General features: G+C 38.8%; 1 protein-coding gene across 12 annotated transcripts in view; it reads right to left on the bottom strand.

The window, feature by feature from the left end:
• Window positions 1–26,133, bottom strand: part of EHBP1 (EH domain binding protein 1) — a 211,345-nt gene that overhangs the window by 77,830 nt on the left and 107,382 nt on the right. For all 12 annotated transcript variants that reach the window (XM_032103502.1, XM_032103504.1, XM_032103506.1 and 9 more), the window contains 2 exons: window positions 2,731–2,909; window positions 2,074–2,122 (listed from right to left, as the gene is read on the bottom strand). In XM_032103502.1, coding sequence (XP_031959393.1) covers window positions 2,074–2,122; window positions 2,731–2,909 — 228 coding nt within the window. The remainder of the gene's footprint in view (window positions 1–2,073; window positions 2,123–2,730; window positions 2,910–26,133) is intronic.

Here is a 26,133-nt window from a genome sequence, read left to right as displayed (position 1 = left end):
ACACACTGACATATTGGCCAAGATCAGATGTCACAGGTAAATACCCTTTTTTATTCAGCATCAGTGGCAGCACCAAACTGGCAAGTGGTGGGTGTGTGTTATAAAGAACCTCCAATGATGTGCCTTTTGTAAGAGTGCATTTCCATCTGTAATTACACTCAGTATTTGCACTGAAACAGTTGTCTCTAAAGATTCCTTCTCTTTTTTTATTAAAATACAAACAAGGCCCTGCACTTCTGGAAAATACACTCTTATGGGTTAACCTTTAATCTATGGTTTCCCTTCTGGGGAGAAGGGGGGAGGCAGAAAAATGTTAAAAGAAAAAAAAAGAAAAAAAAAGAAAAAAAAGGAAAAAAAAGAGCTGCTTCAGACAAAGACAATCATCCTATTCATCCAAAGATGTTATTTTAATTGGTCAGGAGGAATCATTGTCAAATGTGTTACATATCTGCATGGAATTTCTAGGCAGCCATTGTTGGCAGTGCTGCATTCACTCCAACCAAGGGCACACGGGGTTATCTGGCAGAACTGTGTGAGACCAGGAAATAAATCTGCAGGAAGCAACTGAGATACTCAGTGTAGCTGTCAGGCAAAGGCCGGCCAAGTGATGAAAGAAAAAAAGTGCACAATAACAACAATCACTATTTCTTCAGTTCTGGGAACCATATTCTTTTAGAAAGACAGGCTAAAAAAGTTCACTGTTTGCCATCACAGTTTCACAAAGAAAAGACGACCGATCATACTGCTAACATTTTTAATTAATAATCTAGTCTTTCTTTTTTATAATCTGGCTTAATTAGGCCAGACGCTCAACAAAACTTGAAATACAAAAAACATACGGTCACAGAAAATACTGTGATGTCACAGATAATCCACTTAGGCCATTATAAGTCCTCATATTTTAATAAAAAAAAAAAAATATCATCAGCCAAATACTCATTAGATAGGAGCAGCTCAGAGATATTTCATTATTTATAATACTTAAGTACTAAATTAAAGACAAGTAACTCCCTGCCTAACACATAAGTGTGAAGGCACATTAAAATATAAACAAAATGAATTTTAATAAAGCACTTTCAGAAATTCCACGTAAGTAAATAATACTAGATTGTAGATATGTTTGCTATATAATACTAAACTTGGTTAATTTATTCAAAGTCTATTTTTATACCTTCATCCCAGTTAAATTTAGTGCCTTTTAAAGCAGTATACAAAGAAAATCACAGCATTAAGAAGGCAGATACTTAAAAACAATTTTCAGATGATCTTCAGGAACAATTTTATCATCAGTGACTCACATAAAAATTGTAATTTCTAAACATGTCCCTAGGGCCCAACTGAAGCTTGTAACTTGTCTGAAATAGTGAGCAGAAATAAAAAGTCTTCCGGTGATTCCCAAAATGCATTCCTGCTTCTTCCAGAGAAACTTTTTACATCTTGCACCTACAAAGAGTGGTTTAAAACAGTTGCACAGCACAAGGCTATTAACTATGTTGCTAGCATTTAATTTATTTGTAAAGTAGTATCTCAACACCTTTTATCCTAAACCTCCCATGTTGTGCACACCACTTTATTCAGCTGATGGAGTGCAAGAGTAGGCGTAAAATTTCATCTTTAAAAATATAACCATCACCATCAAAGCAACATCAACCATGCCCAGTTCCCAGAGCCTTGTTAAAACAACAGCAAGAGAAGCCTTGTGTACCACAGTCCAAGAACAGTTACGTTTTTCATTTTTTAATTACGTGGCTGATTGGAAAAATCCGAGCAGTGCTCACAGAAGGCTGGCCAGGCCCCTCCTCTGCCTTCACAGTTAATGTAGGCCATACAGATATTAAACTCTAATGCCAGCCTCACACTTGTTGTGAATGTTAAAACCATGACAAACTTGAGTCAATAATGCATCCGATTTGAACCGCGGGAGGCCGAATACCTTCTGTGAGCCGCAGTTATGGCCTTACAAAACAACTGCACTTCCCCAAAATTAATAAAAACCTGCAGTGAAGTCAAAATTGAAGCTATGTGTTTTTCTTTTTTCTTATTTCTTTTTATTTTTTGCCTAGCAGTTCTTACCTTTTTGTTGTTCTCTTTAATATCTTGAGGATTCAGGGACTTGTAGTCACTGAGGGAGAAAATGGCACAGTGGGTATATACAGTATTTGATAAAAGCAGCAGTTTTAAAACAAACTAAATCTAAAAATTTGACATACAATAATATCATACAGTAACTAGCAATTTCACAGCAATTCAATCAACAAAACTAATAGTGTGGAAAATTAAAGGAATAAATAAATAAATAAATAAACACCGATTACATGTTTCATTGCCTGAAGCTCTCCATCTAAAAAAGAAGTTAAGGCAGGGACTAGAGGCCAGCCTTGACAACCAAATTTACCAGGAGGTAATCCGTCCTTGTCAGCATACAAAGAGCTTATTCCTCTCATCTCATTTCAACACTGGTGCAATTCTCATAATCATCTTGAAGTCAGTTCTTTGTATAAGATTAAGAAGAAGAAAAACAAATCACAGAGAGGGGAGAAATAATTGTTTATGCAACAAGGGAGAGCAAAGAGGTCACAAAGTTTGAGCATTCATAAACCTAGTTTCTTAGAAAGGAAAGGGTGAAAACAGTTCAATGCTGAAACGCACTGGTGTTTGATTTTTAAGTTTAAAAATTGTTCAGTATTTCTATGAGAGTTAGCTTATGCAGGCAGAGAGTATACAACTTACATTAGGTCTGGTCTAAAGTGATGTAATATTGCACAAAAGGATAAGCCATTTCTCCACGACGTGGTAAAATTGGTGATTTTCACTCCCCTATAGTTTTTTGTAACTTCTTTGCACCACACGAGCAATGACTGACTAGCGTTTGGCTTTCTCCCCAAAACAGGACTTGGTATTGGGCTTGGCTGGAAAAAAAAAGAAAAGAAAAACAGAGAAGATAAAAGAATTTAATGGAAGATGAGAATTAACATTAATTGACCTAACTAGATGATCTGTATCCTTTGATGTGAGTTTAGGTCCTTCACAGCTGTCAGTTTACAATGACTGTAACTTGCAAAAGACACAAATCGCAAGTTATTATCTACAGTTGTTGCCCTAGGCACTTGTCTCCCAAGGATGCAGATATACAGGATTCCAGATCTACACAGGAGAAGAGGCCAAGAATTGTACCAGTGGAAACACCCACGCTGAAACACTTACAGCACAGTCCTGCACAGCCCGTGACACACAGCCTTGAAAACACTTCCCAAAAAATGCAGCCATGGAAAAGCGTCCCCACAAGCCCGTTCACGATCGAAGTCACGATATAGGACTGATGGATTCCTCTGGTACAGGCTCCAGAGGACAGTTTTTGGTGCTCTTTCTGTGCCAGTGAGCAATTGCATAAAGGTAATTATGGCACCGTGTTTCTGAACAACCACTTCCAAGAGGCAAGTACATACCCGAAGAGCCGCCTCTTCCAGGCTTTAGCTTTTCTACATGGAAAAGGAATTTCGGACGAAAATTGTTATTAGAGGGTGGTTTCTAACAAGTGTCATTAGCTAATGACCATTAGACCATCATTAGCTAATAACGACCATTTCCAAAAAAGTTATTTTGACCCTTTTAGTAATATTTTTGTAGGCATAAACCAAGAAATAAAATAGAATACTTCAGGCATTTGGCATTTGTCAGCCTATCCGCTGCTCCTCAAATTCAGCAAACTGATTGCAGCAGATGTTTTCAAGACATACACACTTATTTCCCTAGAAAAATACTGTCACTTTAAAAACTTCTTAGATCTAATCGAACAGGCAGAATGCGACTGATGCAAATCCTACATCTGAATTATACTGAAAGAACTGAGATCCCCTATTTTTTCAATGTAATAGAATTAAAAGCATATATATACACAACAAACAAGCTCTTGATGCACTTTAGAGCTAGAGAGTTCCCAAATTAAGACAAATTAGGAGCAGGTAATTTACTATATCACAGTCACTTAAGTTTATGGTCAAATGGATTTACTTGTTATTGTCTATTTGTGAAAGACCAACGATGCCCCCCCTTGACTGAAGCCTGTCAGTGCTCAGCAATTAGCTGCTATCAACTCATTTGTTTTCACTGCTTCTGGGGGAAAAAATCCCGTACAGAGCCAGGGAAGTAATTTTTCATTTACTGTCACAATCAGCCCTAAAACGTTGTTGTATAAACACACTACCTTCTCACCAGGCAGAAGCACTGCTAACTCATAAAGAAAGTGCATAAGGTATACCTTGCTGAGAATTTTTTTTAATACTACATCATATGTACAAAATAACTTGTTATAAAGTGCTTACGGTTTGTAATCCTATCAGTGATTCAAATCAGCATGAACAAATCCATTAACGATGAGACAAATATCTCTAAATACACTGAATTAACAGCTTTAACAAGGATGTACAGAATAGGGAAGGAAAAGCAGCAATAAATTATAAACTTTACCATGCACAAGATTTCAATCAGAGAAAAAAATATTGCATAGGAGCTGCCAGACAGGTACTCCCGATTCAGTGAAGTAATTAAGATGATGTTTTTGCCTTTTTTTTTTTAACAACTTGAAGCAAAACCCAGTAACTAAACCACTGGCCTCAAATATAAGGTGTGACATTACTTAAAATACATTTGCTATTGTAAGTTATCTATATGGAAATAACACTACTGAGAGAAAATAACTAAAATAGCACATTGTGGAAAGATGATATTTTAACAAATTTTTAACGCACAAAGCTATTTCTTCAAATCATAGAGCACTACTTATCAGATATATTAAATGCTAATTATAAAGTCTTAATACTTGTTGCTGAAACTCTCTATGAAAATGTTAAATTTTCCAGTCACCACCTAAATGCTTTCTGGTTAACTCTGAAATTGCCTTAGGCAACATTGCCATTTAAATGCTTTAATTACTTATCTAACAAACTGAAGATGTAACTGAATTTAAAACCAGGCTTTACAAAAGGAAATCCTAAGATATTAAAACAATACATTTAGCAGAATTTTACATTTTATTTAAAAATTATCGATGTTTAAAAACATGGACTACACTTCCTTGAAAATCTGTATTTAAGCTGGAGTTTTTTTTCCATATTTGTCTTTCCACTTACATTAGATTTTCTAAAAGCACTTTATCCAGAATACGGAAGATTTAGGACGTGCATAACGTGCATAACATGCACAATTTTCTCTTCTCTTACCTGATAAAGCAGAAATTGTATAAGGTTTTCCTTCCACACTTATTAGTCCACGGTTTTTTTGATAAAGGTGCAGTTAATACTATGACAATGTTATGCTCCTAATCACCACCTGCGTCAAAGCTTTCGTTGTTTAATCTACGATAAAAGCATTCATCTCCAGACACAATGGAAATACATGAGTAAAGGCAGAACTGTGTGTGAGCACTTGACATGCCTTCAGAGGAGTTAATGAATGTTAGTTTTGAGTTTGTTTTTTGTGTGTGTGAAAAATCATTAGGCAAAACATTTTTTTTTTTATATTTGTATGTTGGATATATTAATTACTGGCTTGGTGCAAACACAGTTACTACCAAGTGCCTATTTCTAGCATGTATTTGCTCTACATGACTGGTAGGAACTAATCAGATGAAATGAAAATTTAATAACCTTTTTCTTATATCATTCTTTTAAGTACTGACTACACAATTCTTCTAAATGACCCAGCAGTCATGACTTGGTTTTCTGAGCTCAAAAGCCAAAGTCCCTGCAAACTCGGCTGGAAATGCCACTAAAAAGCCCAAGATATCCACACCAGATTGCCAGAGCTGCTCACTCATCAACAGGTTATGGAATCTCACACAACTGGCTTCTGTCCAGCTGTGGAGCAACCACACAGCAAGCGCAGAGGTTCCAGGGCTGGTCCCTCACATGGTAGCTCTGATCTAAATGCAGCATCATGTGGATGGATTTATCAGCTGGAGTCAGCACTGGCTTCAGGATATCTTCGTTTCACATGCAACAAAAGCACTGAAGTCTCTATTCTTCTTTTTACACATCCTGGAAGCTCAGTTAATATGTTTTATAGTAGATGTATTTTTTCTCTTGGGAGATTATCCCATCAGACCATTACTCTACGCTAACAAGAGGACAATAGCTTAAAGTATTAGGCTGCATCCCGGCGCTTGAAAATATTCAAATAGTTGTTCTGCTGCTCTGAGGAACGCAGCACCAGGCACAGAGATGGCTCACAGAGCAAGAGTCGAGCTGCATTTCTGACACACAGCCCAACACTCAGGAGAAGAAAACCAAGACTGGAACTGTGATGAGAACATGAGGCTATGGGACAGTGACACAGAGAGCAGCCAGCATGAAGACTGTAGGGGCTCAGTCTGAGGACCTCAAGGGCTTGTAGATGGCTTGCATGGAGGTAGAGGTGTTTAAAGAAAGCAAGAGGCAGTGTCGAAGCCCAGAAGAGAAAGATGCTGAGAGGAGTAAGGGGGAAAAAAGTTTTGTAATCCGGGTGGAAGACTTATGTGGTTTGAGTTTTATATTAATGAACACAACTCCTAGAAGAGGAAAGGAGCTGAGACAACACCCAGGATTGGTAATTAACTGCAGGAGAGGAAGCTAAGATTGAGATAGGGCTGGAAGTCAGAATAGGGAAGACCTACAAACAATGAACAAACAAGTTTTTTTCCCTCAAGAGGCAAGTACAGACACTGGCTTCTAACTTATTTGACTGAGCAAAACAAAAGGGATTTTCCCGTACCCCTATCAAAACCACGACACTGTCTGAGCTCACTCGAAATTGTGCAACCATTAAAATGCAAGATAAGGTAAATGAGAGTAAGGCACAAGTAGGTGAGGGAAAATGTGCAGCATGTAGCTGGATGTAGAAGAAGCATAGGAAATTCAGCTGAACTGAACAGTCTGAAAAGCCGTATAAAGGTGCAGTAGAAACAATATACCAAATACATTTCAGTCAAATGGATACTTTGATATCCTCAAAATGATCCTATAGAATTTTTTTTTCAAACAACACAGGACTTCACCCATAGGAATGTCCCATTAGCCCGGAAGTATTAGAAATTGAATATGGCTCATTTAATAGAATTTGTGCCTTTGGCAAGGTCTGTATATGTCCAACATGAATTCAATTTTGTTTATTCTGGGCTGTGGGACAGTCTGGACCTAAGTAAAAAGATGATTTTACTAGTGTCAGGAATATCAAATACAATATGGAAAGAGTCTGCAAAGATAGGATAGAACAGCTTTCTGTTCTACTCCAAACATGGAAAAAACATCCTCATGACCCAATTGTGCTGAGATGTTCTTTACTTAGGGTAGTTAGGCATTTTTTACATAGCAGGTCACCATAAGATTGCAATTTAGTGACATATCAAATTACAAGTGACATTGCTCTTTGCTTCTAGTAAGGGAAGATCATGCATGTATTAGAAAATACACATTTCCTAGAAAGAAATGTTAGTTCTGCTGTTCTGTTACTCTGATACACAAACTTATCCATTTAGGAGTACATTCTTTAACTTTGTGCTCTCTATCTGCATGGTGCAAAATGTCTCTGGTTCCTACTGTCCCTAAAAATGAAGGAGATACGAAAACCCAGCTGATGGTCACAAGTTACAGATTCACTGAATTTATTTCCTATATATGATTAATAACAAGCATTTAGGTAACCTCCAGGTTTCATCAGCAGCAGACATCTTAAAACTTCGCCTTCCTCACTCTTCTGATTCTGCCTACAGCTAATGTGGATATGCAATAAAATATAAACTTTTATCTCAAAAGCCTTAGGCATAAGCTTTTAACTGCTTATCATTTTACAGGTTTAATTTTGGCACAACCAAACCGGTCCATATTCAATCACAACCCAACATTTAGACATCCACCTGAGCTGACACGATGCTCTCATATTTGAATGTGGCAAGGTGAAGAGGAAGGTGAAATCCTTGGGACACACCTCAAGTTATCAGTTGGTCAAGCAGGTCTAATGATTTAATGCAAAAGGGTTTTCAGTTGCTTGTTATATATTTTGATGGCCAGGAGTCTGGAAAGAGTTTTTCCAAACCATTCCTGGGCAAAGAAAGGAAAGCAAACCTGCAGATGGCTGCTTCTGGTTACTTTTACTCTGAGCACCAAGGAAGTGGTCTGGTAGAAAATTACAGTATGTGACCATACAATTGAAATGTGCACATGTATATAACCTACAGGCATCCAGTGCACAAAGATGGGAGAGACTGCAGTAAAAAAGGCTACTTCTAAGTACTTAATTTTGTAATTTTTGTAATTATCTGGTAGCCTCCTTTTGCCTTTTACTTTGTCTAGTAATGAAGTAACATTTTCTTAGCCGAGTCTTTTAGGGTTTTGTTTGGTTTTCATTGTCAGGGATTTAAAAGGATGAAAGAACCCAAGAATTCAGAACTAAACTCTAAACCTTCAGAACCAAAAGTCACAACACATCAACTGCTGGACAATTGCCTCGCTTGCGCAACAGGACACAAGGCTGTCTGCTCATGGCAATCAATTAAGAGCAAGACAGACGATTTATTTCCAGATGACGACCTCCCCTGTGGATGTTCTTAGCACAGAAGAACAGGACCGCACAGGAGTGTGGGCAGCTGCTTCACCAGACTGAGAAGCTCTAAATTTATTAGCTAATTGCAAGGAGAAGATTATGTTAATGAACTGGGAAAAGAGAAACAAATCTAAGACAACATAATGAATTGGTTACTTATGCAGAAGTAATTTCACCTGATGGTCAGTAGAACCAGGAAAAAAGTTACAGTGATCTCCTTCTCAGACTGAACTATTAAAAAGGGATTGGCTGAGGCTCACCTAGCTTCTCTTCCCTGAGGTCGTGTAATTGTCTTGAACGCCGTGTTTTCAATTAAAAAAACCCAAGAAAAGGTATGTAACTCATACCATTAAGCAGAAACGAACACGGAGCTCAGTCTCTGATGATTACACGTATTTGTAATGTAACAGTATGAACAGATGACATGCAGGGACGGGGCCTCATTTTTCTGCTCTCAGAAGACAGGCAGTTTCCTTGTGTCCACCTTCCTTCCTCCAGTTGTCCCGGTGGCATGTGGGCTGAAGGCTCTGCTCTCATGTAATCTGTGCTGGAAGCCCAGATGAGCTACCAGGATGCTGCTGGTTCACAATCCCTGGCTCTCTGCCACAATGGGAACGTTCAGGGTTTTGGGCAGGTTGCCAGAATTAAGCAACTTAAACCACAGATGAGGAATAGCAATTTTCAAAGCTTTTAACTTTGTTAAATGTGAACTGAACTAGCAAAACGCACCTCCCTGGGCCCAAGGCTATCTCTGCCACATTTCAAAGGCCTGCAGCAAACAATGGAAGTGTTAGAGCTTGTCAGAAAAGGTCACAAGAATCTCTTCTAAAAGAAAGCACAAGGCAAACTAAAAATGAGAGTCACTGCCAATTCTTCCTAAAAACAGTGAACTCTTGTTGCTTTTGCAGGAATTTCTTTTGACAGAGCCATTAAATAAACACAAGTCATTATCCCACTCTTCTGAACATTTCAACAGACATGGTTTTTTCAGGCAACCTTCTGATGTTGGCTCACTAAGGTGACATTGCTCAGAACTTTATAGTCACCTATTTTGTAAATCTACTGCATCATTTACATTAATGCCCAACCATAGGCAGATTTATGGAAGCATTAGCCTTTACCTATGAGAAATCTTCGTTTTAAATACTTGAGAACACAGCAGAGATGTCAGATTTGTGCAGGTATTGCAGTAACAAAGGAAAACAATCTCTGTTTGGGTGTGCTTAGGGCACTCGGTATTTTTAAGCCTGGTATTGATGTCATAGTTCCTCTGAAGGCCATAGTACACCTCTTGGGTGACAGTGGAAATAAAATCAGTGTATTTTACAATCCTGCCTGAGGTGCTGGTATCCATGAGCCTGCACCAGGCATAAAGATGGATATTCTTGAAGCTCCTTAGGACAGCTATAGATAAATGAGAATTTAATGGAAACAAGTTTTTGCCTCGATAAACTACTGCATCAGCAGCTGACTCTATGTAAACAATCACAAGATGGAGATTAACAAAAGTATTGCTTCCCCCCTCAGTGGTAAGGAGAAGCTGTCCGTAGATGATGGGGAGACATCTGAAATGCTTAGTACTGTTTTTCCACATCTGTCTTTATTCTACAAATCAGACGGAAGTTGGAGACTTGCATTACTGATACAGACACAGAAAGGTCAGATTTCAGCCCCGTGTGGAAACAGCTTAGATAAGCCAGATGCTTTCAGATCAGCTGAACACATTTAATGTAATCCTAAGGTACTGGAAGAACCAACATGAAACAACATCTGAAATGAATGGTCAGTTTAGAAACTTGAACACAGGGGAGAATATTAGAAGAGTAGGAATAGACTACATTTTCTTCTAGTCTTTAAATGCCTAAGAAGGACAAATAGCAAGAATGCAGACAAGCAAATGAAAAAGAGGAGGAACAAATAATTAAGGTCCTTCTTAGCATATGAAAGTTAAAAGAATACAAGCAATAAACATTAATTTGTCGTCAACAAATCATGACTAGCAGTCCGAGTTCCTTCTACAAGAGGGAAGCAGGGAGCAGAGAAGCATCAAATAACAGATTACAGATGTAGCTAAGCTCTTTTAGTTGTCTTTCAAGATGCCCTCATAAGGAAGCATGGAAAACAGAGCCTTAATGAGACTCATATAGGTGCAAAACAGGCTGGAAAACTATATCCAAGACTAGTTTTAAATGATTCTTGGAATTATGTATTAAAAGGGGTTCTGCAAGAGTATTTCTTAGGTTCAGTGAAAATCTGAATTAGGAAGGTGAACGATGCACTAGACAAGAAGCTGGTATGAATATTGAATGCACTAGAAGAACTCCAATCACATAAAAAGGAGTAAAGTTCTGAAAAAAACAGTATGAAATTTGATAGGTACAAGTGAAACATAGGAAGGAGTAATCATTTACATAAATGCAGGATGAGGAAGAACTGGTTAGGTAACAGTTCTTCACAAAAAGATGTGGGGGAAACAGTCTATTCAAGCTGAACATAAAAGTCAACAACATCAGGTTGTTGTGAAAAAGACAAACATTAGCACTGAGATGTACAGACAGGAATAAATCTTGCAAGACACATATTGCCTCTCCCACTCCACTCAGCATCAACAAAACCGCAACAAAAATTTTATGTTCAGTTTCCCCTGATGCAGAGTGTAAGGAAGATGAGCCCAAAGAAAGATCAGGGGAAAAAAAAAAAAAGCATGAAGAAAGCTGGAGCCCATTTAAGTCATTAATGTTATGAAAAAATTACAAAGGAAAAGTAACATGGTAAGTCTTCAAGCATATAAAATTCCAAAGAAGAAAGAAAGCTCCTTGACCCCCATACCAGTGTTTACCAAAACAAAGTTATAGGCTTTAGGTGCAACAGGTCAGACACCAGAAGGAGCAATCTATAGGACAGTATAATGAAGCACTCAAGACTGCCTGGGAAAGCCATGGATGTTTCATTACTGGAGGTCTTTAACAACAGGTTGCAGAAGTCTCTCATTTTGTAAAGGAGAACTTGAGCTTTGTCCAAGTAGAAAGACCAAATGATCTTTTGGATATGCTTCAGACCGACATTCTCTGTGTCTCTTACCTCCAGCTCACCCGATGGGCTGCTGCCATCAGGGAGCAGGAGCCTGGCAGAGCTTCCTTCCATGCTCTGGCAGCACAGGAATCAAGCTGGAAACCCCCTAATTCCCACCAAGCAACACTTCACACTGGCCCCTTGGTTCACATCACTCACCAAAACTCCCTCACTTCCCATTTTAAAAATTAACCCTAGCGTGGAGGTCCTGATATTATTCGTTCCATAAGTAACTCATGCACCAATTCCCCTATGTTAATCAGATCTCCTTGCAAAGCACAGCACACTTTGCTTTTTTTTCCTGGCACACAGCTATCTGAATACATGGGAAATTCAATAACCACTAACAACTCTCCAAATGAAAAACTGTGCAGTTTACAACTCTTTCAGTTGTTTAGGAGACTGTTACTGAGTACAGCCCCACCACTTCAACTGCTCCTCATGAGGACTACCAGAGAGGAAGGCTCTCTCCCAGTCAGCACACTTCCACACAGTCACAAAGTCACTTTAAAATCTGGGATACATTAGGAAGGTTTTGTCATCCACGAGGTAAGAGTTCAGGTCAAACCCAGGACAACAGTCAGAAAAAATCCCACCAATTACAGTGGGGTGAAATGAGGTATTTAGGCAAACAGTAACACGTAAGCAACACTGGAAACCAAATCAGCTGGATTCAGGTCTCAGCCACAGCAGAGATGTCACAGACTGAACTGAAAAACAAAGATTACCTTAGAGGGATTTTTAAAGAAAAAACAGGATGATAACACTTGAAAAATCCTTCTCTACCAGAAACAGAATGCTACACTCTCAAGCACCATTCATAAACAACACAGAAAACAAAAAAATCATTACATAATAAAGCAAGTGAAAAATGAAGGAATGACAGGCTTGAATATTCTTGCTTTAGTTGCCCAACAGAATGAGCATTATTTAAGCAGTGTGAAGGCAGATTGTTATCTTTACCTCTCTGAATAGTACCTTATTCTGTGAATAGTCCCCATGGAATAACAGCCACTACTCAAGGATTCAATAGCTTAATGAACATAACAGGACTGGCACAATCTGGAGCTTAATTTGCATGCAGTTTGAATATTTTTGCTTTATTAGTTTCATTTCAAAATAAAAATACATGTAAAAGTAACAGCAATTCAAGTGCCACTTGGCTTAACATATATTTTTCCAGGAATTTTTACACTATTCAAATTTGCTAATTGCTAGGACTTGTTCAGCTAAAAGGAGAAATACATGTTAAATTAAAATATCCTTTTTGTTTTATAATATGTAATTAACACAAGCTTTTCTAGCTTCAACACTGTCAAATCTATCCTCTTGAAAAATACACACAATTTTCATGCGACAAATTAAATTTGGTGTGGTTATGCTTTTAGCACTCAACAAGTAAAAGCTTGTAAATGAAAAGCTGAAGCATAAAGGTATGGCAAGTCTCATTTAAGAAATTAAAATCTTTGGGAGAGAGGAATTCTCTCCTGCAGAACTCAAGAAAAGCTGCTAATAATTAAATACTGCCTCTGATTAACACTTTACACTACATGTTTATGTTGAAAGTCCTTGTTTAAGCAGATCGTGATACAAACCTAATCAAATCACTGTATTTCATTCTCTTATGATGCCTGGCTAATAACCACACAACAGTTGGAAACTGTCAAAATATTTTACAGCTCAATTGTAATTCCCATCCAAGTCTAAGCATGCAGTAATTGGGCGTTAGCCACGTTCCAGGGGTGTTACAGCAATGCACAGCAGTCAGATCTTCTGGGTTTCATATTTTTTTAACACATGTGAAACTCCTAAATGATCCCTAGGATCTACTCCATAAAATTTTGAATTAAATATTAGTACACTGTCCACAGAGATAGCTTTTTTTCACTAGTTCGATGTAGTATTTATATTAACATTTTAAAAATTAGCTTGATATTTGGAACTATAGAATTTGCTCATCAACTTTTTTTTCCCTCTTGGTTTAAATTCCCTAAAGAAAAAAACCACCCTGTGAGATAAATAAAAAAAAAACACTTTGAGCAAAACATTATACAGCAAATATTTTAATATTAAAAGCTTTGAGACAAAATGCTGATTTCAACTTCAAGGAACAAATTTTGCAGATCATATGTTACAAGGATTATTCCAAGCTGTCTTGGGGTGACTTTATAATGTTGTATCCCATATCACTGTTCTATGCCCAGAAATTAATTCTGTGCCTTTCTATGCCTTTAAACTGAGCCTGAGAGGGGGAAGAGAAAAAAACCGAGCAAACTCTTCAAAGCAGTTTTGCAGTTTGGTTTTCATGTTTCGAGGACACAGAGAGATACAGACTCCTCTTGCTTCTAACAGCAGTGGCAGGAGAGGAAGGAAACACTCAGCTTGCTTTCTTTACAGCCAGCTTTCAGCTCCTTTTCCTCCGGAGAGTTGAACTTTGTTTTCCTGGGACTCTGATTTTTCCCTTCTTCCCCGCTGGACAGTTTCAACATCAGAATACATCGGGAGGACTTTGTGCCGAGGCCTTGGCCCTGGATGTGGGCCCACCACCCCATCCCAGCTCCAAGGAGGGAGAGAGAAAGACTACGGAAGGACTCTGAAATTTTCCCAGGTTTTCTCTCAGCAGAGCAAGAGGTTTTATTATTTAGCATTATTATCCTTTTCCTGTGTGTTTGTTAAATAAATAGTTTTTTTCTCTTTCACTTTCCTTCGAGGAAAATTTATTTTTTCCCAAACCTGGTGGGGGAGGGGTGGTTGTAACCTGCCTTCTCTCAGAGGATATATTTCCAAATTTGCCCAAACCAGCACAAATAATTAGGTCACAAGCTCAGAGAGAAAAGAAAGGTACTGCTACAATAGGGTGATGTGAAGAACCAGACAGGGTTTTCAGCATGCACTATTATACCTGTAGTGTGCACAATACTCGTGAGCATTGGATCCAGATACTGGCCTGATGGGCTTTCCTGAACAGATAACTCCATAGGCATTTCTGATTGGAGTCTGTATTTCTAAGGCAATACCAGAGACACAGATTCATGACTCCCTGGTCTTTCAACACTGTTCCAATCATTAATCCATGCATTAATTGTCACTAACACCCAGTCACAGGCAGATGACATCACTGGATCCCCAATACATTACTGTCCATTGGATTAAAATCCTTAAGAGGAATTATGCCTTTGAGCTTCCAGAAATGGAAGAAAGCGTTACATTTCAAGTGCCTTTTGGACTGAATTTACATGGCGTGTTAAATAAAATCAAGCATTCCTGCCAGGTTCTCTGCTGGTCCCCAGATGATGCGATGATTAATGTGTTGGGTGCGAGCTGCTTGTGATTCCAAACACTCATCTGCAGACAGAACTAGGAAACACCTGGATAGAAGGACTGCACCAGAAGACTTTAGTCTTTCCATCAGTTGTTAGAAGGAGCATCGGGGGAAGGTATCAACTGCTCTGTCTTGTGCTGGGGGATGAGATGAGATTTATCAGAGAAGCCCAAGGAGCTACACGGGGTGAATCTTCAGCCAGCATGAATGCAGAAAACTCACACTCGAGCCTCATACATCATCTTTAACATGTCTGATCATGTCCAGCTGTTACAACATGTAGAGCACTTATCACTCACACATCTCAGTCTCCTGCAATACTTTTCACTGCTCAAGCACCTCGGGATAGGTGGAGGAGGGAAAAGAAGGGAGCCTTCATTCCTACACAGGAATTTCCATGCTTTGGGAAGTGTAAATTAGAGCATTACTACTAGTCTGACAGTAAGTTTGCTAATAAATGTGTAGCAACATATCTAATTGCATAATGAGAGATTAAATGATTATGACAGTCTTTGAAACGAGGAGAATAAAGAGAAGAGAAAATTAATGTAAGGGAGAGCTCTGGTAACACAGCAAACTAGCTGCAATTTCGAAACTTTGATAAATTTATAAAAGACAACTGCTCTAAATAAGCTTCCAGTGGAATCTATAAAGCTTGTTCTGAGTTAGTTCCAAGTTACATGACCTCTAAAAATTATTTAAAGGATGAAGGACCCATCATCTCAAAACCACAAGTTTTTCACACTCCTAGGCAACACTCAGCAGCAGAAGCATCAGCCAAGACATGACTGGGAAACAAGTACAGCAACATAATTTGATTAACACCTACCTTACCTTTAAAGCTGTACAGGAGGGGAGTTCAAAGAGCAGTTTCCCTACAGTTACAACAAAACTTAAGAGTACTCAAACAGAAGTGCTGAAGCTCTAGTGGGAGAATGATGAGTTGATAAATATTATAGTGTGCATGCTGCTTTAGTCATAGCTTAGGTTCTCAATGAGTTACACCCACATAAGTTGGTTGGGGTTTTTTTGCCACATGCAAATACTTAAAAGTCATTTAGCAATGATTTTTATTTTCTTAAAACCTTGGAAGTTTTAGGTGTTGGTACTTAACAAACCCTTCTGCAAGCTTGGGAGTGGGTGGGAGGAAGCAGGAAGGGGAGGGTACTGGACTCTCAAAAGAGGAGTTTACGTAGGCAAGACTGGTCTCACTGATCTCCCAAAATCTCTTTTGCAGCTGGTAGAGCCTGGCTGTTTAGAAGATTCTTCAGAGGAAAAGTCTAAGATGCTCCAAGCAGCCTTAAGGAACACTATCTCTGTCCCTAAGTTATAGAACACTACAGAGGCATTTTATGTCCTAAATCAGACAGAAGCAATGTATTTGTAACTAACCTCACTACAAAAATAGGTCAGTTCTTATGGAATCTAAACCTACAACTCATAGCCCAACTCATCAACCAGTTTTTAAAAGAATCCTCTGAGAAGGACAAAATGAAATGAGACTATAGTAGGATTTGACCTGTATCTTACTCTCCTTTTACTCAATAAATATGAAAATATTCCATTTTAATTTTTTTTTAAATGTGAATCTATTTTTCAAATAGTTCCAAGCAGACATGCATTTTCCAGTGTCATTCAGATCACCTGGTTGAGGATCCACACAGAGTCCATTACTCATGCAGGGATAGCAGCAAGAAAAATGTTATGGAGTTTAAGGATGTGAAATTGCTAAAATCTGGTCAGAAAATAGGCCAACTGCATGATCTGGCTTTCTATTAATTTTCTTCTGTATTGGGCATGAAATATTGGCAGAGCAACTGTCAGAGAAAGTGAGACTGAGATGATGAAGGACCAGTTACAGCTTATCTGTGCTCAAAAAACACCAAAACACACAAACTCACACAAGACCCAAAATCCAGAGCAACACATTTCATTTGTCTGGGGACTAGTCATGGTACTGGCTTCCTCCAAAAAAAGGAAGGAAACACTTTTCCAAAAGAGATGAAAGTCCTCTGAAGCAAACCCCTTAATGTGCCATGTGTTGCATGGGCTCTACAGCTCTTTAAATGCTTGCAAAAAAAGACAGGTTGTGATTTTAAATCAACCATTTGTATATCCAAGGAGACCAGAAATGAAGAACATTTGGAAGAACACTTCAAAAATGTGGAGGCTCCCATTGGAAGTACCTTCTAGTTATTCCCTATTACTCATACCTATGCCACATTCTGGTCCTACATTTGAAAATAATGCTAAGTATGTAAACATAAAAATAAGATACTGCCCTAAAAGAAACCTTTTAGCAGGTAAAACCCCAAATATATTTTCTATAAAAGCCTAATCTTGTTGCTATAAAGAAATGTAGAAAGAGTTAAACACATTTGCAGAGAAAACTCCTTCTGTGAAAACCCCTCAAAAGCAATTTTTCTTCTTATATTTTTTTCTTTTTTAAATCATAGTGGTAACATTCCATTAGCATTTCAGGTAGAGTGGGAAAGCTGTGGTTACAGTTATAACCACATTGAGCATTGCAACAATATTTGGTTTGCCATAGTTTTTTATATGTAAGCCTATTGACTGGGTTCTGATCTACACACCCATGTCTCACAATAAAAGATTGAATCCCATTATGTTACTGAGTCATTGCTGTCAATGACAATCATGACAGACTACTTACCAATAGCACAGAAGGCCAGAAGAGCACTTTAGAAAAGCATCAATTCTGCAGCATTGCTTTACAGTGATAAAAACAAAGCTTTTCACAGAGTTCCTTAGAGCACTTTGGCAACGTTAAGAAAAGGGCTCATGGTGTTACAGAATATGGGTGAGTTATGAAGCAGATTCTAGGACAAAACACTTGAATTACGATCTGTTAAGCCATCTGTATCAAATTGCTGTCTGAATTCACTTTGTAGAAAGCTTGCATGCAGATAATAAATGTATATTTATTATACATAAAGGTATATATATACAATATTTATATATTGTTATAGATAAAGGTACATATTATATATATATACACTTTTTTATATAACCATAGTAGTAAATATACTAAGATACAAGTTTGTACATATCTCAATACATAAAAAATACCCCAAGCTTACTTAAGTAACAGAAACACGTTCTGACTATGTGTTTAAGTAAAAATTACTTTCATTATGCTCCAAAAGCATAAAATACAAGGCAGCTAATTGGAAAAAACCAAAGAAAACAAAAAACCCATTCTTTTTATTTGTAATTATTTACGGTGATACAACATTTTAGGATACTTTAAAGCTTGTTTGGCTGAGTTGGATTCTAAAGGTGTATTTGCCTTGAAGCAAGCCAAGAAACATGACCTTTGCAAGGCTTTAAGATTACAGTTCCTTGTCTCGAAGGTGTTTGAAGTGAGGGAGAATAAAGATTTCACCTGGCCTACCAAAGAAAAAGAGACTGTATCTTCCCTGTGTATTACCCTTCCAACATACAAAAGACAGCTAAGGGGTTAGAAACAACTCTAACCTGCCCCAGTTCACACTCATGGCACCTTGGGTGGAAAGATTTTACTGCTCTGGAACATAACTGAGGGTCAACTAAAGGACCTCAACTTCTCCCTGCCTTCAGTGGACTCTGCATTAAGTCTCAAGAATGCTTACAAAAATCCAGGTGTGTAATAGTCAGCCTCCAAATGTTCTTTCAAAATGTATTTCTCTGGTTCTGCTGTGTGCCTGTGACAGCCTCTCCCCCATTTGTGCAGGCACAATTTGAGCAGTTATGTACACATCTGTGAGCTTAATGTTGGTCCCCACACTGAGCGCCCAGGGAAATAAAGGCGACTTTCCACAGCCACAGTGGGCATTAATCCACGACATGCAAGCAACAGTTATGTGCTCCTGGTGCTAAAGATGCCAGGCATGCATATGAAGTTGCTCCTAGTCTCAAAATTAAACATCACAGGACCTTTACCAAGGTAACAAAAATTAGTAATGAAGCCTCCAGTACCCAGAGAGCTGTGTTCTTCAAGATATTCCATCCCAGGTAACAACAAGGGTTTTGGGGGTAATTTTTGGTTTTGGTTTGTTTTTGTCTGTTAAAATACTCCTTATTTTGGGGACAGTAGACATGTTACAGCTGCTGAGTATCCTGTGGCATGGCACCAGCTAGTGGGAACCCACAGCTCACCCCAGCAAGCTCTGCTCTAAAGGAGAATGGGAAGAGGCAGGATAAGATGTATTAGAAGATGTTTCACCAGGCTACATCCTCTGAATCCAAATGATTTTCCCCCTGTGAGAGACTGCCCTCTCAACACCATAGCTCTCTTCAAAGTGGTGTAAGCATTTAATCAGTGAGTGTTTAATCAAGCTTTTAAATAAAGCTGAACTAATATATTAAGCTCACCAATATTTTTCAAAACATTTACAATGTGATTTCCTTAATGACTTTAGTTTCTAGCTAGCCACTTTAAAGCCCTTTCATTGAGCTAGAGCACATGATTTCATTCACACTTTAAAAGCTTTTCCTATGCATGCTTTTCAAAGCTGATTTGTCTGAATTAGACACGTGAACGATATCTAAATTTTCTGCATTACTCATTACTACAAACTATGAAGTATCATTCAGGGGTTAACACAATTATCTGCTAATCTGCAAAACAGCTCTTGTCAATAATGAAACTAAGTAAAATACATTTGCATGTCCTCTTTTTATTGAGATAAAAACAAATTTGATATATCTAATGAGACATAAAACTACTTAAGTTATATCAGGAAGAGTTCTTGCTGTAAATACATTTTTAGCCTTTTTTCCCCTTTATTCTGTAACAGTCTCTTTATAGAGTGCTTGCACTGTATTTTTTTTAGATCCATCTATATGCTTCTGCACAGGATAAATCAAACCCAAAAATATTAGCAGGATCTCGATTTTGTATTCAAACAGCTGATTCTCCAGCAAAAAAAATTTTCCTGCATACTCCATTTTTGTTTTCCTTAAAACAACTCAGAAAAAATGTGAATCTAAAAATATGGTACATGCCACAAACCCCTCAGACAGCTCATATAGTGACAATTGCAGAGAACAGAATTCTGCTGAAAGAAGAGAGAGAAATAGATTTAAAAGGAGGCAGTGAATCAAAAAACCCTGCTTTCAGCTTGATGCCAATAAAAACCAGAATCACTCAGTTCCTTTGGATTGTTTTCTATTTATTTTCTTTTCTTTTATGCGGTTAAAATTTTAGGAAATTGTTGGGTTTTTCCCCCCCTTTTTTTGTCACCACAGACACTCCCTTTAGGCAACCGTGCATCAACAATCCTCCCACGTTCAAAGTCGGCTACATCTGTTGCTCTTTCCCATTGTTGAAAATTCCTGCCTTAATCCTATTTGACTTTATTCATGCAAAGGTCATCCTGAATTCAACAAATGGAGGAGCGATAGCAGGCACACTGTTGAACATGGCTAAAAAATGCTGTTGTAGAACATGCAGCTAGTGTGCCGGCACTATCGCACAAGTACTCGCTTTATTATGCAGCCTCTTGTCACCACAGCTCTGTTGCAGTATGAACTGGCAACATATTTCTCCTTGCAACTCAGGAATACAACATTTTCCTTCTAACTGGCTTGATTTTCTCTCCTTTAAGAAGGCTTGTGCTTAACTTGCGTTTGCTGGCAGGTATGACTGCAACATACAGAATTAAGGCTTGGCTTCTGGCACCTATGGCTTCCCTTCTTCTCCTGGATTTTACCTCTAAGCTTCACGAATCTATTTCAACAACCTGCCCACCTAAAACTAATGGTGATCACCATTTTAAATAAATTAGCCAAAATTCTATCTAAAAATACTTCTACAAACCAGGGTAGAACAGCTAATACAAATACCTCATTTTAGGGCCATCACTGCACTGTAGATTTGCTTACAAATGCCATCTATTTTGGTTTTAGACTTATTTTTCTTTCCCAGCAACAAAAAGCATTCTGGCTTAGACCTGATTTATTCCTATGCTTAAGTATCTGACCCAAACCAAAGAACATTTAGCAGGAACAGTGAATTAGTAAGCAAACCAAAGTTAACTATCAGACTGATTTATGAAGGGAAGATAATTATTTTTGTAATACTTCCATAACTCATCATGACAGAAGGAAAGGAATATTTATTCATGCACACTTATTTCCAATTTGAGGTGCTTGCCAACCACGATGAACCAAACCCATCCCTCAGGCAAGCAGAGAACCAGGCACATTGTTAATGTGCTCCGTTCACTGAGTGCTGCACTAGGGGCCATGGATGGGCCATGGATGGTGGAGAGAGCACCCAGGACTTTATCTAAACCAGCCCCAGCATAAAGCTCAAGGTAACAGCTAAAAGTCAAATGCTACAATGTCAGCTTCTACAAATTGTGTTGAGGTCATTGTTAGCTGCAAGGGAACACTGGAAAGAATCAAGTTTTCAATTTAAAAGCTGTCCTGCACTCTGCCTGTGTGGGTCTTGTTAAGGAACCTGATAATAAGGTATCAAAACTGTACAGAAAAAGGATAGATTTTATCAGGTTTTTGTTGAAAGATTTTGAGGATTTTTGTTTTGACAATGGTTTAAAAAGGTCTTAGGAGAGGAGAAGTGTTCCTTCTTTCTTCTACCTTTTAAAGAGCAAAGCTTGAACTAAACATGAGTCTGTGAAGCCCAGCATGAGAATCAAAGTCTTCCAGGTCACAAACCACAGGAAGGCAGCCCTCCAGCACCTACATCAGGAGCCCATAGCCTTGTGCCATCTGCCTGACTCCCCCAGCTCCCTTCTGCCAGAGAAGTGAAGGCAAATAACTTACAGGAAATAGAATAAAATAAAAGGCCCTCATCGGGGATAAAGATTTTCAGATGACAGAAGCTGGCCTAGATCTCATTAGAGCTGACCCAATGCAGTTGTCATGCAGATGTTTGGGCAGGCCAGGACTGCTCCATCTGTCCAGCCAGTGGCTGTGCCTAATCCACTTGTCCTCTGGGAGAGAAACCAAACACTGCCATGGAAGCCTTGATATTTAGGAACCATAGCACCCCAGAAACCTCAATGCTTCTGCCAGCTCCTAACTTCTTCCTTGCATTTATGCACCTCAGGGATATTTTATGGATAGGTTTCAGGCAAACATCTTTGGCACCTCCATGAGGAGATGAGTCCTCTCCCCAGTCCTGCAGAAATGGGTGCAACGAGAGACTTGTCTCAAAAGCAGCACTGAACTTGGTTCACATGCCCTGCTCTCCCCTCTGGGGATCCCCCACTGCCATGATCCCCATCTCTCTCTCTCTCCTGGGACTTCAAGCATTTCATTCACCTCATAAGGGGGGAAGTTAGAGCCCAGAAAAGGCAGCATGAATGTTCCCACAATCCAAAGGCCTTCTCCTCTCCCCTGATCTCAGCAGCCTTGAAGTTATTCCAGAATCAGGAGAAGAGTTTTATTTGACCAGTGTTGCGCATGTGGGTAAGACAGACTGTTGAGCACTTCATTCAAAGAAAAGGAAAGTTTTACATAAATCATCACATATATTTATATGGGAAAAATCAAAGAAATTCTCATGCCAGTGTCATTTTTGAAAAAATATGAAATAAGTATTTTTTGTTACAGTTTGCCTACAGACAATGGTGGGTGCTGGCATTTCAATGACAAATAGCAACACTATGTCACACTACATATCTGTTGGCTTTTCCAGTTTCTGCCAGAGATGGATTTTGTTCTCACAGAATAGTGCACAATCTTAAACTTCCAAGATGAAATAAAACATATGAAATTACTGCAATTACATATCTAAAGAGTGTATTTTTCCACAACAACTGAAGTAATATTTTATGACAACACATCTGAGTTCTATAATTTGTAAATGTAAGTTAAATTTAAAATATGAAAAGTGAGGTCTGGAATGTCATAACACTGGTGCAGTTACCAAACCTTACGCGCGCAGACATTTTGCAGAAGTGGTAACTGGCGCAACTCAGAACTGCTGCAGGCACTGACAAAGCTTCCATCCATTTCAGTAGGAGCTACATTGCACCAATAATGCACAAGTACCTTAAAGAGCAGTTATGAAAATGACAGAAGCAGTCAAACATTTATCAACCTGAACACTATGTATATTAATTTGCAATGAAAAATATTTTTCCAGGACAGCTCTGGAGACCCGTTGTCTGCATCCCCACTACTAATTAAGAGCCTAAAGAAGAAACAGTCAAACACCTAAGTAGCAGCACTGAAAGCTGCCAAATCAAGTGTTCAAAGATTGTGGTTACAAATACATTTTTATTAGTACCGTTTGTATAGTAGCATATATATGTTTTCGAATAAAAACTGAGGTCCACAAAAGAACCCACCTCCAAATTATTGTAAGCTAATGCTTTTGAGTCCTCAGGCTGAATCACCTAAGACCTGACCTTACAGAGAACTGTTTGTTTTATGACAGTTCATGGGACACAAAACAGCACTCTCTCAGCTGCATGGCACTACAGTCAAGCCAATAGCTCTGTTAATTTATCCGGGTTGGATGCAGCTGTGAACTTGAGAAAAAAGAAGAACAACCAACAAACCACCACAGTCCAAAATCTGATTCAAGAGATTAGCTTAGCACCACACATTAAGGAATTCATGGCAGAGGGAAGGATTCATTCTCTGCTCCTGGACAGCACTCAATTGTCACAGAAAGCAGTGCCTTTTGCTGGCCCTTGGCTCAGCACACTGCCTGGACTGGCTCCCTGCAGAACAGCACATACAGTGTGGTGTGAGCCACCATGTGAGGACGTGTTTCCATCTAGGTAATACTGCAGCTTCTGGGACAAGGAGAGAAGTAATGGGCTGAGGATGGAAGCAGCTCAGCTCTGCCTCCAGTCCCGGGCATAACTCCTGCTACAAGAACATTTGGGCAAATTGCTGAGGGTTTTAACTCCCAAATTCTGAAGGAAGCATCTCTCTTAGAGATAATGTGACTATAGAGCAGCACCTACATCTTTCTGACAGCATGGGCATAAGATACCTCAGTCAGAAGGGCAGAAAGCCACACACAGAACATGGAAGGGCTTGGTTTCATCTATAGTCTTGATGTCCAACAGTGAGTACTTGTTGGCACCAATCACGGAAATAATATGAAGGCAATATAGTCAAGTTCACAAACACGTTTTAAAACTCATGAAAACAGTAATAAGAAATTGCTTAAGTACCGAATTTAAAAAATGGAGCCTCTTTTATTCTTTAACACTTGAAAAGCTGCAAGTTGAATGACTTGTCTGTGCTTCCACATGATTATGTCACTATCTCTCTGTTCATATTATGTGTGCAGCTTGTCTTTCTTCCTATTAAAAGAAAAAAATATCTTTGGGCTGCATGCAAAGGCAGATTTTCTCAGAATGCCTTTTTCTTTGCTTAAGTTGATAATAGTTGACATCTTCCAATTCTATCCAGTGCCTTCCAGATCTTCCTTGGGCTTGAACCATCTGTCTACATAGGGAGTGACAAAAAATCTCATGAAAAGGAGCTGTACAATTCCTTTGCAGCAAATGTGAAGCTGAAAAGGAGTAAAATCATTGAAGAAGATGTTCCAGAGAGCTGGGGAGTCCTTATGTGAAAGGACAACTGGAGATACTTTTGATACCAAGAGATAGTGAGTGATCTTTATCTCTCATTTGGAGTTTACTGTCATTCCTCCACTTGGTTCCATTACTACACCTGTGTTTTAGGATGAAATTTTCCTACTGTTTGGTCACATAAGGTTGATAATCTTGAGGTAAATAAAAGTGGAGAAAACAAGCAGCTGGAGACTTTAGGATCTCTGATATCTTGGGAGCTGTGCCTAGTGCTATATGAAATGTCACTTCTCCGCCTTCCACCAAACCTACCTCAGTGTTTTGTGCTCTAGCATTTATTCTGACTTAGAATAAATAAGAAGGAGAAACAAAAATTACAGGTTTCTTCTTGTTCCCTTGAAAAGCATCTGAGAATTTCTCTTCTTTCATAAGGAAGTAATTTGTACTCCCTTTGCTGCTTGAAGGACAAACTGTCTATCAGGTAGAAATTTTTCTGGACAGCCTGAACATCCCGAAGCATTGCAGATACACAGCAGATTACCAAGGATACTGGATGGAGATGAGTTATTACATATCATGCAGAAAAAGGATTCTGTATTTCCTATAAATGTTTCATCAGACCTTAAATGAGCTAGCTTGTCTGGCATGAGAGAGCAGATTATTACCTGGCATGCAAAACAATTAATTTTAGTTTTAAAATGAGAGACAGAGGTAGCTGAAACAATGATGGTGACAAACAGAGATGTTACTATTGGCTTTGGACTATTATGTGAATGTGCATTCTCCTCTTCCACCAACTTAAAAGGCCATCAAAAATTCTTGTCTAAAAGCACCAAAACCAATTCCTGTGTTTTCATGACTACCAGCAACACCATGCCTTTCATAAAGGCAAGAATGGTGTATACAATAATGATAGCTGATTTATCATCCCATCCTGATGCCATATACTTTCATCAGTTGCAAGGCATAACTAAAAATCCATTCAAGGTAAAGTTCAAAATGTATCTTGTGGTCTGATATCAATTTTATGTCTGTTCATATAATCATGTATTGCCCGAGAAACATCTATCCCCAGGATGGAGTGCAGGAGTTGCATTTACTGAGAGATTCTGGGCAGGCAGCTGTGAGATGAAGCTCTGAGAGCTCCCAAATTCCAGGCTGGCAGGTCGTCAGCCAGCAGTAGTTACTCTGTAATGTGGTGGCTGATTGACCAGTGGTACACTGACCTGCCGACTCACAATCAGAGCTGTGACCGGGTAAGTTTTACACCACTGACGTGTTCCCATACCCCTGTTACCATTCCCCTTTTTTTCTAGCTTCTTAGTTAATAAAGAAAGGGGAATGTAAAGAGGGAGGGAATGGAAGCCCCCCCCCCGAGAATTGCAAATTTTTAACTCTGTTTAAAACTGTAGCAGAAACACCTGCCAACCGACACTCCATTAGGAAACCCAGCACTTGTCCCACCACCACCCTCTGGATGTTCCTGATACCACTGGCAGGGGAGGCTTGAACTGTACTGCAGCCAAAAGAAACCCTGGCAAAGACTACCCCCCTCTGTGAGAGCATCCATACCAGTGTCCAGAGAAAAATCCCCTGAAGGATTTGAGGACTTGTTGGGACGATGGCTTATGGGTGTTTCTG

The sequence above is a fragment of the Corvus moneduloides genome, chromosome 3, assembly GCF_009650955.1.
Source record: "Corvus moneduloides isolate bCorMon1 chromosome 3, bCorMon1.pri, whole genome shotgun sequence".
NCBI lineage: Eukaryota > Metazoa > Chordata > Aves > Passeriformes > Corvidae > Corvus > Corvus moneduloides.
Note: the sequence above shows the minus strand (reverse complement) of the source record. Positions and strands in the feature narration are given on the sequence as shown.